At 39.3% G+C, this 15,230-nt stretch overlaps 1 protein-coding gene and 1 long non-coding RNA gene across 2 annotated transcripts in view; one reads left to right on the top strand and one right to left on the bottom strand.

Annotated features, from left to right (window-relative positions):
* Positions 1-15,230, bottom strand: part of LOC138962321 (uncharacterized) — a 41,355-nt gene that overhangs the window by 1,598 nt on the left and 24,527 nt on the right. The window lies entirely within an intron of this gene.
* Positions 270-2,773, top strand: LOC138962318 (baculoviral IAP repeat-containing protein 7-A-like). Its single transcript, XM_070334089.1, has 3 exons — positions 270-1,019; positions 1,819-1,938; positions 2,389-2,773. The coding sequence occupies exons 1-3, from the start codon at positions 587-589 to the stop codon at positions 2,628-2,630; spliced, it is 795 nt and encodes a 264-aa protein (XP_070190190.1). The 5' UTR covers positions 270-586; the 3' UTR covers positions 2,631-2,773.

The raw sequence follows: 15,230 nt of genomic DNA, 5'->3' as shown, positions 1-15,230 counted from the left end.
GTGTGTGTGTGTGTGTGTGTGTGTGTTTGTGTTTCATATTTGTCGCACAAGCAGCAGGCTAACAGCAGAGGTCAGTGTTTCACGTGAACGTGGCTGTATCAGTCATTGTGTTTGTCCCTTAATCCGTCTGCTCTCTCTCTCTCTCTCTCTCTCTCTCTCTCTCTCTGTCTCTCTCTCTCTCTCTCTCTCTCTCTCTCTCTCTCTCTCCCTCTCTCTCTCTCTCTCTCTCTCTCTCTCTCTCGTATGGCACTCTTATGTGGAACTCCATTCTTGATATAATTAAATTACAAATCAGTGAAACATCATCTGGGAACATTTCGTGCTGTTTATCTTGCAAAACTTGTAAGCACTGCTATCGTGCAGCTGATGAAATGTAAGTCTCTGCTTGCACTGTACCACGTGATTCTACATAATGCACTAAGAACATTGTATGCAAACAAAAACTTCTATGTTATAATCTTCCATCTTTGCTAAAGCATCAAAATGCATCTTGAACTGTCTAATTGATTGCTGGACATGTTGATTATGTAATGTGTAATATAGTTAACTTACTTTTTATTTCTTCTTGTTATTGAGTTACCCCTCAATGGGCTGGGTGAAGAAAATTCATTTGTTTAACGAGAACGAAACCTCAGAAAAGGACACAACGAAGAATTATTCACCATGCATATGTCTTTCGTACACACCAGATTCAACCAGCAGAGCTTCTCAACCGATCTCGGAGCAATCCACGACACCATCCACCAATCCTTCAACGAACACCCCACAACCCCCGACAACGTCCGCGACTGCCACTGCAGCCTCTGCCAATGTTCAAACCACCAGTAGTGCCAGTACAACTCCCAGTGCCACCACACCGTCTGCTTCTGCTACTGCATCTCAAGCCTCTGCTGCTGCTGCTTCCACTTCTTCGGCATCTTCTGGTGGAAACGCTGGCAGGGAGGTGCTGAGGAAAGTGGAGGACATGGGCTTCAGCAAGGACGCCATTGCACGTGCTGTCCGTCACTTCCAACAAGCAGGTCAGTGGGTCAGGAAAGTAGGTCAATGTGTCAGAAAAATAGGTCATCTTAGAGATGAGGGAGTGGACGTCAAAGAAGATGAATGAGTATGAGGAGGATGGGGGGAAGGTGTCTTAGAGAACAAGTAGGTTAGTTGGCCAGAAAAGTAGGTCAGCATACAGATAGAAGAGGGAGTGGACAGCAGGGGAGGTAAAACTCACCAGGGAGGTAGAGAGCGGTGTTTGAGGGAAGCGAAGAATGAGAGGGAGGCTTGTTGATTCAATGCTTCCTATTGCCTTTGGTGCCAGGAGATTTTTTCCCCGTAACCTTGGCCTACTGTGGGTTGTATGTAGGGTGCTTACTTCCCTTTGTTGCTTGATCTTCAAAAGAGAGGATTTTACAGACGGGGTATACAAAAGAGGAAATGAAGGAAAAGAAGAAGAAAAAATAATTAGAAAGGTACATCTTTAGATGTATTAAAGTTCGCAGACCAGAACTATATAAGCTAAGGATAAAAGCAGGTACCGGCAGTGAACAGGTGGATTTAAAGGCCAAAATACACAGGTTTGTCAAACTTGCGGCTTTGACTCACAAAATGTTTATATTGTGTGTGCGCTATATCTGATGTCACTGACGCTGTTCAATACAGCTCTGTGGCTTTCCACTCTTATGATTCTTGGTCCCCAGGTGTGCGGCTTTAAGTACAAAGAAAATGGACGAAGACTAAATATATGGGAAGCAGGAAGCCTTTCTCCATACGATAAATCTCATTGACGTTATAACCAGAATCCCCCACCCACCTCCTTCTTGTTCTTTCCAGGCAAGACAAAAATCAGCGCCGACGCCTTGGTAGAGAAGATCATTGAGCTTGACTCGGACAACTCAGGCAACACCGCCACGGGAGGGAACCCAACACACCATGAAGGGCTTCAGACAGATGGTAAGATATCCACATATTATGCATAAACACCGAAGTTAGTTTTACAACACAAAAGCACCAAATCCTTTGTCAATTGTGTTCTACATGTCTGCAGAAAAAAAGTAAAAACAAATTAGGTAACTCATTCTGTAAGACTTTCAAGCTAATTCTTAATACGATCGTTCCATTCACCATCAAATTTTTCTCCTTTGTGTTGAGCTAACCAATGACCAAATGAAATGTACAACGATACTTGTTGTGGCATTATCACTCTGTTCTTTTCTTCAAGTATGCAAGGATCAGAGTGCCATAGTCTTCTGTCTAACATGGTTTTAACTATGTAGAACCAGAATTTTAATAGTTTAAAGAAAAGAATACCAGAATTGCATCTGTAAACACAGGCATTTGAGAACAAGCAATATTTCACTTTCACCTTGTTTAAACCAGTGTGTCTTTGTCTCGTTTTTGCAGGACCAGAAGGAGCTTCTAATTATGGCGTAGACGCGGACATTCAACGTGCCCAGAGAATACTAAGCGAGAACGAGAGACTGAAGGCCAGGCAGAAATGCAAATTATGTAAAGAGGCCAAAGTGGGTATGATTTTTCTCCCATGCGGGCACATCCTAGCGTGTACCCAGTGCGGATCCAAAACGAAAAATTGTACCCACTGTGGAGAGTTCATCAGAGCCACTGCAAATGTGTTTTTGAGCTGAACGGATATATGATATATGAAACAGGAGTGTCTTTATCCTTACGAAAAACCACTCGATGGCGTAGTCAAAGCTATCAAAGTCAACAGCTTATTGCAAATCGGTGATCGAATGTACACATCGCGAGATAAACCCAAACGCAATAATATGTTGTGTGTGTCATAGAATGAAATTCTAAATCGTCAGCTGATACAGATGATTATGTATCCCAAAGGTTTGGGATCCAAAGCAGCGCACTTTTGACCTCGAAACGATAGCATGAATTATCCTCACTGACTAAGATCCATTTCGTTCATGCTCCCGAGGGCGGGGATGTAGCTCAGTCGGTAGCGCGCTGGATTTGTATCCAGTTGGCCGCTGTCAGCGTGAGTTCGTCCCCACGTTCGGCGAGAGATTTATTTCTCAGAGTCAACTTTGTGTGCAGACTCTCCTTGGTGTCCGAACACCCCCGTGTGTACACGCAAGCACAAGACCAAGTGCGCACGAAAAAGATCCTGTAATCCATGTCAGAGTTCGGTGGGTTATAGAAACACGAAAATACCCAGCATGCTTCCTCCGAAAACGGCGTATGGCTGCCTAAATGGCGGGGTAAAAAACGGTCATACACGTAAAATTCCACTCGTGCAAAAAACACGAGTGTACGTGGGAGTTTCAGCCCAGGAACAAAGAAGAAGAGAAGAAGAAGTTCATGCTCCTTGATTGGGCTGGCCAAGGAACCGGGCCTGGGATAAACCTGAGCCGGCCTCAGCATATTTCATTTCATCCATTTTACCACGCTCATTGTCGGACAACTTTGAGGAAGAATTTTGTAAATAAAATACTTTTTTGACTCTGCAACTAATATGTGATGAACTAGGTACTGCTGTGGTTCGTCACGATATAATTAATTAATTAATCAAAATAAAAAAATAAACAAAAAGACGGATAAATAAATAAACACACAAATAAATAAATACATTCACAAAAAAACTAAAAATACATCAACAATAAAAGCAAAGAAACAAATAAACAAACAAGCTAACAGGCATTAATCATACACTGTAATACATAAAGAAATGTTAATCAAATAGATAAATATATTAGTAAATTAAAAAATAGATTAAATAAATAAATAAACAACTTGAAAGATGAAGTGCTGTTGAGTGTCCGTCGGAGACGGCGATGCCTCCTTCGCAATCTTAAATATACATCAGAAAATAGGAAGAAGAAAATCACAGTCACTGATATAAAATTAACAAGAACAGATTGTTTAATTCATCCGACTTTAGTAGACATTATTTTCTCGCTGCTTGGTTTCTATTTTTAATTGCCTAGCGTTATAATTGTGTTTGTTTGTTTGTTTGTTTGTTTATCTGTTTTTTTGTCTTTGTTTCTTAAAGTTTGATCAAAATGTCTTTTCTGGTCTTTTTCGAGATTGATTCCATTGTGGAGCTACAAAAGCAAAGTTCATGACACTGGCAGAAATGCCTATCACTAGTGGTAAAAGATTGATAACACCGCCGAACGTACACGGTACAGGACACATTTGGCGCAAGTCGGACAGAAGGCAAATATTGAGCAAGCATTGACATTAAACAACTCTGAAGTAGCCACTTAGATGGAGACATTATTTGATGGGTTTAAAATACTGCTTTGCAGCGAATTTCTCTGCTGCAATCAAGCGACTCTTTCCTCGCGTCATTTATTTTCTCTAGAAAATATCTGGGAATACCCTACGCGCGGTGTTACGTTTTGCTGCAGAGTTGTCGCGAGGTGTTTCCTGCTGTGTTCTCAGTAGCCTATAGTCTGTTTGCTAATCTCGGGCCCGAGCAACAGAAGTTTTGTTGTTTTGTTTTGTGTGTATTGGTGTTTGTTTTTTAATTGTTTGTTTGTTTGTGTCTTTTATTTTATTTTATTTTTTCCTTGGAAAGGGGGAAAGGGGTACTAAAAAAAATGTAAGGAAAAGTAAGAAAGAAAGTTCTAAAGGCTCTTCAGTCAATGTCCTGGCGACATCCTGCTCTTTCATTGGCCGCTGCCTATGTCACTGTTCTAGACATTCTATGTCAAGGTGTTTGCGCAAAAAGTATGTTCTTTGATTGTAACCTTCTAAAGCTGTTAGACAGTTGCATACAAAACTTTGGTCCAAAACGTGTTTCGGGTTCTCAGCATTGTTTAAGTACTTTGGACACAGAAGAAACATTATGTGGTGTAAAATTGTCATCTTCCCTTTCCTCTTCCTTTGAAAAAAAAAGAAAACATTTTCAAATGATTGGTCAACATTTATCAAACACTGGACGCGCTGTTTTCTAAGAATCGTGGTTTTTTTAGCACTAATGCCGACATTGGGAAATTGAAAATTAGACTATCTGTTCAATCGTCTTGCTCTTAGTTTGTATATTCGTCAGAAATGATGTCTCTATGTAAAATCAGAAAGGCTTTCCATGAACTACCGAGAAATGATTTTTAAAATTATGTCAAGTACCAAAACTTGCCTTACTTCCGAAATTTATTTTGTGCCTAAGATATCTAACAGGAAATAAAATCTGTTCATAAATATGAAGAAAATGCTCTGTTATTACATGGTGAGAACTGTTCAGATTTGGTCTCTTTATTGTTCAGATTAAAATAAAATATACTTCAAAATTCTGTCTTAATTGCTCTCGAAGATGAATGTTTCCCCCAAACGAAATGTTTTACACTTCATCTCATGGACCATCGACTCTATTACGAGTTCTTCGTATAATCTCAACTCCCATCTAGAGGGCCATATACTGGTTCACTAGTTCTACGTACAGTGTTCGCACTATATCTTATGTTCCATTGACTGATTCACTAGTTCTACGTATAGTCTTATAGTACTTCATCTCATGGGCCATTGACTGGTTCACTTGTTCTACGTATAACCTTACTATTACATCTTATGGGCCAATGACTGGTTCACTAGTTCTACGTATAATCTTAGTATTACATCTTATGGGCCATTGACTGGTTCACAAGTTCTGCGAATAATCTTAGCATAACATCTCATGGGCCATTGACTGGTTCACTAGTTCCACATATAATCTTAGTATTACATCTTATGGGCCATTGACTGGTTCACTAGTTGTACGTATAGTCTTAGCATTACATCTTATGGGCCATTGACAGGTTCACTAGTTCTACGTATAATCTTAGTATTACATCTTATGGGCCATTGACTGGTTCACTAGTTCTACGTATAATCTTAGCATTACATCTTATGGGCCATTGACTGGTTCACTAGTTCTACGTATAATCTTACTATTACATCTTATGGGCCATTGACTGGTTCACTAGTTCTACGTATAACCTTAGCCTATTACATCTTATGGGCCATTGACTGGTTAACTAGTTCTACGTATAACATTACTATTACATCTTATGGGCCAATGACTGGTTCACTAGTTCTACGTATAGTCTTAGTATTACATCTTATGGGCCATTGACTGGTTCACTAGTTCTACGTATAGTCTTAGTATTACATCTTATGGGCCATTGACTGGTTCACTAGTTCTACGTATAACCTTACTATTACATCTTATGGGCCAATGACTGGTTCACTAGTTCTACGTATAATCTTAGTATTACATCTTATGGGCCATTGACTGGTTCACAAGTTCTACGTATAATCTTAGCATAACATCTCATGGGCCATTGACTGGTTTACTAGTTCTACATATAATCTTAGTATTACATCTCATGTGCCATTGACTGGTTCACTAGTTGTACGTATAGTCTTAGCATTACATCTTATGGGCCATTGACTGGTTCACTAGTTCTACGTATAATCTTAGTATTACATCTTATGGAGCATTGACTGGTTCACTAGTTCTACGTATAATCTTAGCATTACATCTCATGGGCCATTGACTGGTTCACTAGTTCTACGTATAATCTTAGTATTACATCTTATGGGCCATTGACTGGTTCACTAGTTCTACGTATAACCTTAGCCTATTACATCTTATGGGCCATTGACTGGTTCACTAGTTCTACTCCCGCAGTGGGGCACTGCGGTTATGAAATTAAAGGCCCCTCCTGTTTTTGGAACCGCAGGAGCTTTCTAGTTTGCTGTTAGGTAGATTTTTGGTTCCTCTTTCCTGTCATGCTCTCTTTTTCTTCATGAATTCTTTTCTTTTTTCTGCCTTCTTGCTCATTCACCTGTATTTTTTCCAAAAATCTCTTCTCTTGCCGCTTGTCTCGCGGTTCATGTATAGTTTAATCTGTTAGTGTTCTGATGTAAGTCCAGCAGTAGATAGGTTAAGCCTATTTTAACATACTGGAAACTGGTAATCTTCCAGTAGGTATTAATTTAGTTTTACTAAAGCCTGCTGGGACACAAGTAATGGGTTAGTGCATTTGTAAACAGGAATCGCTTGACAAGTGGCCCCCTTCATCCCCCCCTTCCTCGTCCTGATATGGCTCTGCGTAGTCGGCTGGACGTTAAGCAACAAATAAACAAACAAACAAACAAAATAAACAAACAAACTAGTTCTACGCATAGTCTTAGCATTACATCTTATGGGCCATTGACTGGTTCACTAGTTCAACGTATAGTCGAATCACGATACCTAAAAGAATCAGATGAAATTGTTTTTAAAATACTGAACCGATCTTCATGAAACTTTACATGAGATTTCCTTGGTATGAAGATCGGTCCAGTAGTTTACTCACATATCGCTCTACACACACACGCACACACACACACACACACACACACACACACACACACACACACACACACACACACACACACACACATACACACTCACTCAATCAATCAATCAATGACGCTTATATCGCGCATATTCCGTGGGTACAGTTCTAGGCGGCGCTCTGCAGTAATGCCGTGTGAGATGAAATTTTATACGGCCAGTAATTGCAGCCATTTCGGCGCATATTTACCTTTCACGGCCTATTATTCCAAGTCACACGGGTATAGGTAGACAATTATTAACCGGCTGTGCCTAAGCAATTTTGCCAGGAAAGACCTTTTTGTCAATCGTGGGATCTTTAACGTGCACACCCAATGTAGTGTACACGGGGGGGGGGGGGGGGGGGGGGGGGAGTTCGGACACCGAAGAGAGTCTGCACACAAAGTTGACTCTGAAATAAATTTCCGCCGAACCTGGGATCGAACTCACGCTGACACACACACACACACACACACACAAACACACGCGCGCGCGCGCGCACACACACGCGCGCGCACACACCCACCCGCGCGCGCACACACCCACCCACACACACACACACACACACACACACACACACACACACACACACACACACACACACCAAGACCCTCGTCTCCATTCCCCGTCTATGTTAACACATGTAATCTAAAATTGACTAAAAGTAAGCAAAATAAGACAACGCAGACTGACAATAACAAGAACATACAAGCCAGAGCACAGGTGTTTTTCTTGACAGAGCACGACTACAGTTAATGCGAGGAGCTGATGACCCAATTTGAACACTGGCTGAGATTTAAACAAGTCGCGTAAGGCGAAAATACAATATTTAGTCAAGTAGCTGCCATTTTTCAGCAAGACCGTATACTCGTAGCATCGTCAGTCCACCGCTCATGGCAAAGGCAGTGAAATTGACAAGAAGAGCGGGGTAGTAGTTGCGCTAAGAAGGATAGCACGCTTTTCTGTACCTCTCTTTGTTTTAACTTTCTGAGCGTGTTTTTAATCCAAACATATCATATCTATATGTTTTTGGAATCAGGAACCGACAAGACATAAGATGAAAGTGCTTTTAAATTGATTTGGACAATTTAATTTTGATAATAATTTTTATATATTTAATTTTCAGAGCTTGTTTTTAATCCGAATATAACATATTTATATGTTTTTGGAATCAGCAAATGATGGAGAATAAGATAAACGTAAATTTGGATCGTTTTATAAATTTTTATTTTTTTTTACAATTTTCAGATTTTTAATGACCAAATTCATTAATTAATTTTTAAGCCACCAAGCTGAAATGCAATACCGAACCCCGGGCTTCGTCGAAGATTACTTGACCAAAATTTCAACCAATTTGGTTGAAAAATGAGGGCGTGACAGTGCCGCCTCAACTTTCACGAAAAGCCGGATATGACGTCATCAAAGACATTTATCAAAAAAATGAAAAAAACGTTCGGGGATTTCATACCCAGGAACTCTCATGTCAAATTTCATAAAGATCGGTCCAGTAGTTTAGTCTGAATCGCTCTACACACACACACACACACACACACACACGCACACACATACACCATACCCTCGTTTCGATTCCCCCTCGATGTTAAAATATTTAGTCAAAACTTGACTAAATATAAAAATAAAAAAAATCTGTGCACCACACCGGGCTGACACGTGTAAGGCGATCGAGGTCACTGGGCATGGACATGATTCACGGACTTTTTTTTTTCCAACGGACTTCGCTTATTCATTCAACGCTCGTTTTCATATGACTTGCCTTTTTTAGTAATCTGTACCATTCTGATCGAATAATGTTTCCAGGTTTGCCTGCCGACTTCACTGTTGAGTTTGATATATTTTAAATGAAAAGATTGTGTTGTACAGTTTTTGTCGAGTTTTATTGATGGCGAATACATAATTAAACTAAGTATTGTAAAAGAAAACATGTTTGTACAATCCTGCTGTATGATATCGATCATAATATTTGCTACGATGCCTCAATTGCCTTTTTCTTCATACAGCAGATTTCTGTTTTTGATACATGTAATATGTACAACTACGCAGTAATTTATTTAACATGCTAACTTTTACAACACAGAATGTACCAAAGCGGAGTGCTATGTAAAGTTATTTTGTGTCTATGCAAATGGATGGTCATGCATATTCAGCAATCCAGTCTCATTTATTTCAACGGCTGTTTCATTTGTGCTAGTTTTTAAGGCAGCTACAGTGAACATGTATCAAAACTATATAAATTATGATGCACGTGTTGTACCGTCGCGATACAACCTTGAATGGTTGAAAACGACGTTAAACACCAAATAAAGAAAGAAAAGAAAGTATGTGTTGTAGAGTTTGTATACGGCTTTGCTGTTGTTGTTTTTACTTTTATTGTTTTGCTGCGTTAATGTGCTACTTGAATGTCACCCATATTGAGTATTCCTATTATTGTATAAGCTACGAATATATAACTTTATTACTTGTTTGCTATTTTTTTTTTTATCATAATTATTACTCATGAGAGTTGACCCTGAGTGTGCAGTTTACTGTATTGAACCAAACTCTGTATCTATCAACCGAATGCTGTTGATCCAATTTTGCAATCAAGATATGGTGCTAAAATAACTCGAGCCGGATATATAATCATCAGTGATATTACGTGCGTAACAAGACAACATTCTTTTTCTCGTCGTCAAACCATATCATCCCCAGTTCCCACGAAAAAGTCATTGGCAGCAAAGTTTGATACTTTAACTTTTAAACTTCTCACTATTATCTTATATTGTAGTACATAACCAGCTGACACTTGAACATTGGAATCATACAACTTAATTGTTTTGAGATGCACAGCAAAGTTTTACTTTTGCTGTGTGTAGGTTTTGTGTGTTGTCTTGTTTTTGCTTTTTTGTGTTTTTGTTTTTGTTTTTTGTTTAACTTGTGCAGGTCATTAAAAAACTGAGATTTCCATGAGGTTTATTCCAGCGTCGCGGACGACGCTGGTATCTGTGGTCGGGAAGACTTTTTACGAATTTGCCTACAGGGCGCCGCCATGTTTTCTGTGCTCGACTGCGAGCAGACCACAGGCACATTACACCCAAAATTCTTGTAGGCATACACAGACGCAACATAGCATATACAGACAATAACACCCACAACACTTCAACTGCATATGAAAGGAATAAAAATAAATCCGCAAATCAGTCGCGCACAATACACCAGTTAGAAAAACAAGGAGTACCAAAGCGGCGTGCAGAAACTAAACTGACTCGGAGACTGAAAAGAAACATTTATCACACGATGTGGATAGCAAACATTAAAATAAAACAGATAAGTCAAGCAAAAAATAAACACAAATATCGAAAACACAATAAACAAAGGTAAAGAAAACAAAAAGAGATGCTTGCCGACAGTCAGTGTGTGTGTGCGTGGTTTGCCGTGTGCGTCAGCGGGGTGTGTGTGTGTGTGTGTGTGTGTGTGTGTGTGTGTGTGTGTGTGTGCGTGCGCGTGCATGCGTGCGTAGGCTACGTTCTTGCGTGTGTGCGTTCGAATGAGAAAGAAGAGAGAGAGAGGATTGAACAATGAGGTCACGTTCTCTGTCACATGAATACATATACACACACTGAAGGCTACTTCGGACACGAACACTTGCCAACAACTGTGGTTGGACATGCTTTTGAAATGTAATATTTTTTCGACATGATTTCTGGACATACGAATCCCGCTGTGTTGCCTACTGATGTTGCGAATGATGAAGGTTTTGAGTTGACTGACCTTGAGGAGGGATTGCATCAGGCGTTTATCGTCTCAAATTATATCCTTGCTACTTTTCAGGAGTCAACTATTGCCATTCATGGTAACTTGGATAGTCAATGTTTTTATTTGTTTGATTCCCATCAAAGAAACAGAAATGGTAACCATTCTTCAAATGGCGCTGCAGTTTTGATGTCATCAAGTTAATTCCTTTGCAGAATTGATTGATTTTCTCAAAAGCCATTATCAATGTGTTCATTTCTGTCCAACTGCAATGCAAACTCAATGTGGAGGAAACAAGGATTCATTACAAACAAGTCATCCCTGTACATCAACAGATTTATGTACCTCAATCAATACTGCTAGTATGAGTGACAGGAATCTAAAAGAAAAAACAACCAAACGCAAATGTACTAGTACTTCTACGACTCGTTTGAATGTAAAACAGAAATGTAACACTATCTGTGACAATGACGGTTCTACGACTCGTTTGAAGGACAGTATAGATCAAACCTTAACCCACAACTACGACAATTTGTGTCAGACTTTTTTGAACAGGAAAATATGCCTCTGTTCAACAGTAACCAAAACATGGAAGATATTTTTGAAACTTTACAGAAATGTAACACTAGCCTATCTGTGGCAATGTTGCTTTTGAATTGAACCCACATTTGTTGAACAGGAGAGAATGTTCCTGTTCAACAGTGCCCAAAACACTGAATCTGACGTTTTTGAATCTTTTCTGTCATCTAACTGAATCTGACGTTTTTGAATCTTTTCTGTCATCTAACCCAATTGCTCATGACTTCATCGATCTTGAACATGCCTACTTTTCAAAGAAAGACAGACAAAAGCGAAATCTGCATGTTAGCCATCTGCCTGAAATGGTCAATGCACTTTTGTAAAATTGTCACAGCTGTGATGCACTTTTGTGAAATGGTCAGTGCTGTTGTGCACTTATGCAAAACTTGGTGCTGTGCTGTTAACATTTGAACAAAATGCAAAATGCATTTTGTTCAAATGTTTAGTGCAACTTGCTACTATATAATCGCTGTATGCGCTTTGTGGTAATAATGCACTGTTGTGAAAAGTTTGCGCTAAATGTTGGCACTATGCATTATTGTTGGAGCACCCTCCTGTAGATGCACCATGCTGAAAAATGTACTTATGAATCAAGCATTGACTGAAATAAACAATTTATATATCCAGCACAACATGCCGAATTCATTAACTTTTGACCCTAACCTTTAACACTTCCCAAAATAAATCTTTGGTGGACATTGCATCGACGCTGTTCATTTTGAATGAACATTTTTCTTGTAAAGTGGATTGCTGTTTGCTTTGTACGTCAGGTGCCTTAATTTGCTAAATTTCAGTATTATTTGTTTTATAATTGAATAACACCTAATAAAAAATATGGACGTTTTAGTCAATCCTCTGCGTGTGTGCGAGTGTGTGTGTGTGTGTGTGTGTGTGTATGTGTGTGTGTGTATGTGTGTGTGTGTGTGTGTGTGTGTGTGTGTGTGTGTGTGCGAGTGTGTGTGTGTGTGTGTGTGTGTGTGTGTGTGTGTGTGTGTGTGTGTGTGGGTGTGTGTGACTCAACCCAAATAATGTCTTTTATTTAGAAAATTACGGACAAAGAAAACACCAACGTAACAGTTTAAACAAATGTAAGAAACCCCTCAAGAAGGGTTTGTTTATTTAAACCTTGCTAAACAAGTATATACAAGTATGCAGATAATCTTGGCAAGCAATAATGATTAAGAACCCAGGACTGTATTTGTACAACAAAGAAAGGCTTACCTTTTTAAAAAAAAAACTGTCAATCTGAATTATGAAATCGGTTGTTGATTTGTGCTACATAATAATATTTGTCGAACGCTAAAGAAGAAGAAGCTACATAATAATATAGAAAATATACTGTATAGGGATACATACATGCACTCACAGCTATACTCTTCGGTTTGGTTGTGGAACTTATATATGTCACCGCACACCACGAATAACTTAAACTAAGCCCTTGAGCGCTCATTGGCTCAACTTCAAAACGGTTGTGTCAGGTGGTTGTCCCTAAACTTCGATTTCTCCGCGCCGCTTTCTTCTGTCCGTATGCCTTTTTTATTTTATTTTTCATTTGAAAGGAGCCTGTATTTCACACATTTTTGCTGGAAGAACAGGTTTGAAATCGCCTAAAGAGCTACAGAGTACTAGATAATACCACACACGAGTAATGCTTTAGAAAAAGTGCAGAAGAAAACTGAACTTCCAGGCTTAACCGACAGATGAGTGCACTGTGCAGAAGAAACAAAACAAACACACTACACACACACACACACACACACACACACACACACACACACACACACACACACACACACACACACATACACACACACACACACACACACACACACACACACACACACACACGAACGCTCGTTTCTAGCAAATAGTCAGTTACATTATACGTGTTCAGGAGGTAGGCCAAAACTTGATAAAATCAGCAGCTTCCAATACATGTACTTTAATACAATTTTGTCAAAAAATTGCACCTGCACAGCAGAAATTGTAACTTTGATTTGACATAAATATTATTTTGTCAGGCGAATTATCACTGTATTGATACTAACATATCTGATTTATACTTCTATATTCTTAATAATAATGTCTTGATAAATTCTTCATAACAAAACAATAATTTGCAATAGTTTGCAGACCTAGGTAGGCCTATCGTGTTTTCGTTCAGTCTCGTTATTTTCAAGCAATAACACTCGCACAAAACACATTACAATCAATGACCATCTTCCGGTGTCTCCAAACAACATATTGATTTGAAGAACGTAAGCTGACACCGACACCCATGCAGAATTCGTTTGATAGCCAACATTCGCACTTTGTCTACAACAATATTTAAAACACCGGCATCCCACAATTCAACGCCATATTAACTGCATCAAACAACTTCAAAACGGTCACTGAAGAATTATGTTCCAACTGCAAACGAAAGTGCTAAGGACACTAAAACAGCGTGATTTGCCTTACCGCTCATATTTCTATCACAGCTGCACTGAAACTCAATAGTAATCATCTGATTACTTTACCTCTGATTTATGGGTGTAAGCAGTGCTCCCCAAACTGCGCGTCCCTGCGTCCTATACGCACTGGAAGTCGAAATCACGTACTAGAAATTCATTGAGGGGGTCGCGGGACGCACTTAACCAATAAAGAGCGGGTCCCGGGACGCACTACATTTCCGCTATCGACGGTACGTACTGGAGGTACTCTTTTCAGACTGTAGTCAAGTATGGTGCAAGAACAAATACCAATTTCACGCCGGAACGATATGAATAAAATACAATACAATACAATACAATACAATAACTTTATTAATCTCTAAAAGAGAAATTGCATTGCTGAGCGTTTGTGTCCGTAATAATAACAGACATAAACCATTCAAAATAAACATTTGTTCTTTGTCCTGAGAAAATATAGCACGTTGGTTATCACATAAGAAAGTATATTAAAAATAAATTAACATGCATTCACCATCAACAATGCACAAACAAAAGTCAGCAAAAGAGTGTGTGTGTTCCATTTGACAAGGTATAGTTGAAGTGTTCTCTTTGACTATCCTGATGAAAAAAGACACTTCATATCACACTCTTCGTGACAACAAAGCGTTATATGAACACAGGGGGATTGGGGACGGACGGACTCTTGGGACCCTCTAAAAATCCGCGTAGGGGGTCCATGGACCCTCGAAACATTAAAAGTGAGGGTCCCCGGGGACCCTCCAGGACGGGCGTCTCTGGGGAGCCCTGTGTAAGGAAGAATAATTATATGTATGATTGGTGATGTCTTACGAGTGCTGTATATACGAAGGAGGAGAAGGCGTTTGTCGTTTGTCATTAACATTTTGTTTTAAAATTTTAATTTGTGTTGAAATCATTTCCAAATGATATATGCTTCATAAAGCATTAGTTACTTGGAAAATGCAATTCAATACAATACATCTACATGTCATCCCCTTTCATTCAGCTATTACCACAAAACCATTGATCTCTTCTGCTTATAAGTCCTCCTTAAAAAAAAAAAAAGTTCTTATTGGCCTACTCTTTTTCAAATTTCACTTTTAGCTTTTGCATGGGCAGATATCCACAAACTG

Source organism: Littorina saxatilis, linkage group LG3, assembly GCF_037325665.1.
Source record: "Littorina saxatilis isolate snail1 linkage group LG3, US_GU_Lsax_2.0, whole genome shotgun sequence".
Lineage (NCBI taxonomy): Eukaryota > Metazoa > Mollusca > Gastropoda > Littorinimorpha > Littorinidae > Littorina > Littorina saxatilis.
The sequence above is the reverse complement of the archived record's forward strand: the minus strand, read 5'-3'. Positions and strand labels throughout refer to the sequence as shown.

Excerpts from the sequence above, each read along its gene's own strand:
- LOC138962318 (XM_070334089.1), top strand. The coding sequence starts at position 587 with ATGGGCTGGGTGAAGAAAATTCATTTGTTTAACGAGAACGAAACCTCA. Across the intron at positions 1,020-1,818 it reads CCGTCACTTCCAACAAGCAG|GCAAGACAAAAATCAGCGCC; the intron begins GTCAGTGGGTCA and ends TGTTCTTTCCAG. Across the intron at positions 1,939-2,388 it reads TGAAGGGCTTCAGACAGATG|GACCAGAAGGAGCTTCTAAT; the intron begins GTAAGATATCCA and ends TCGTTTTTGCAG.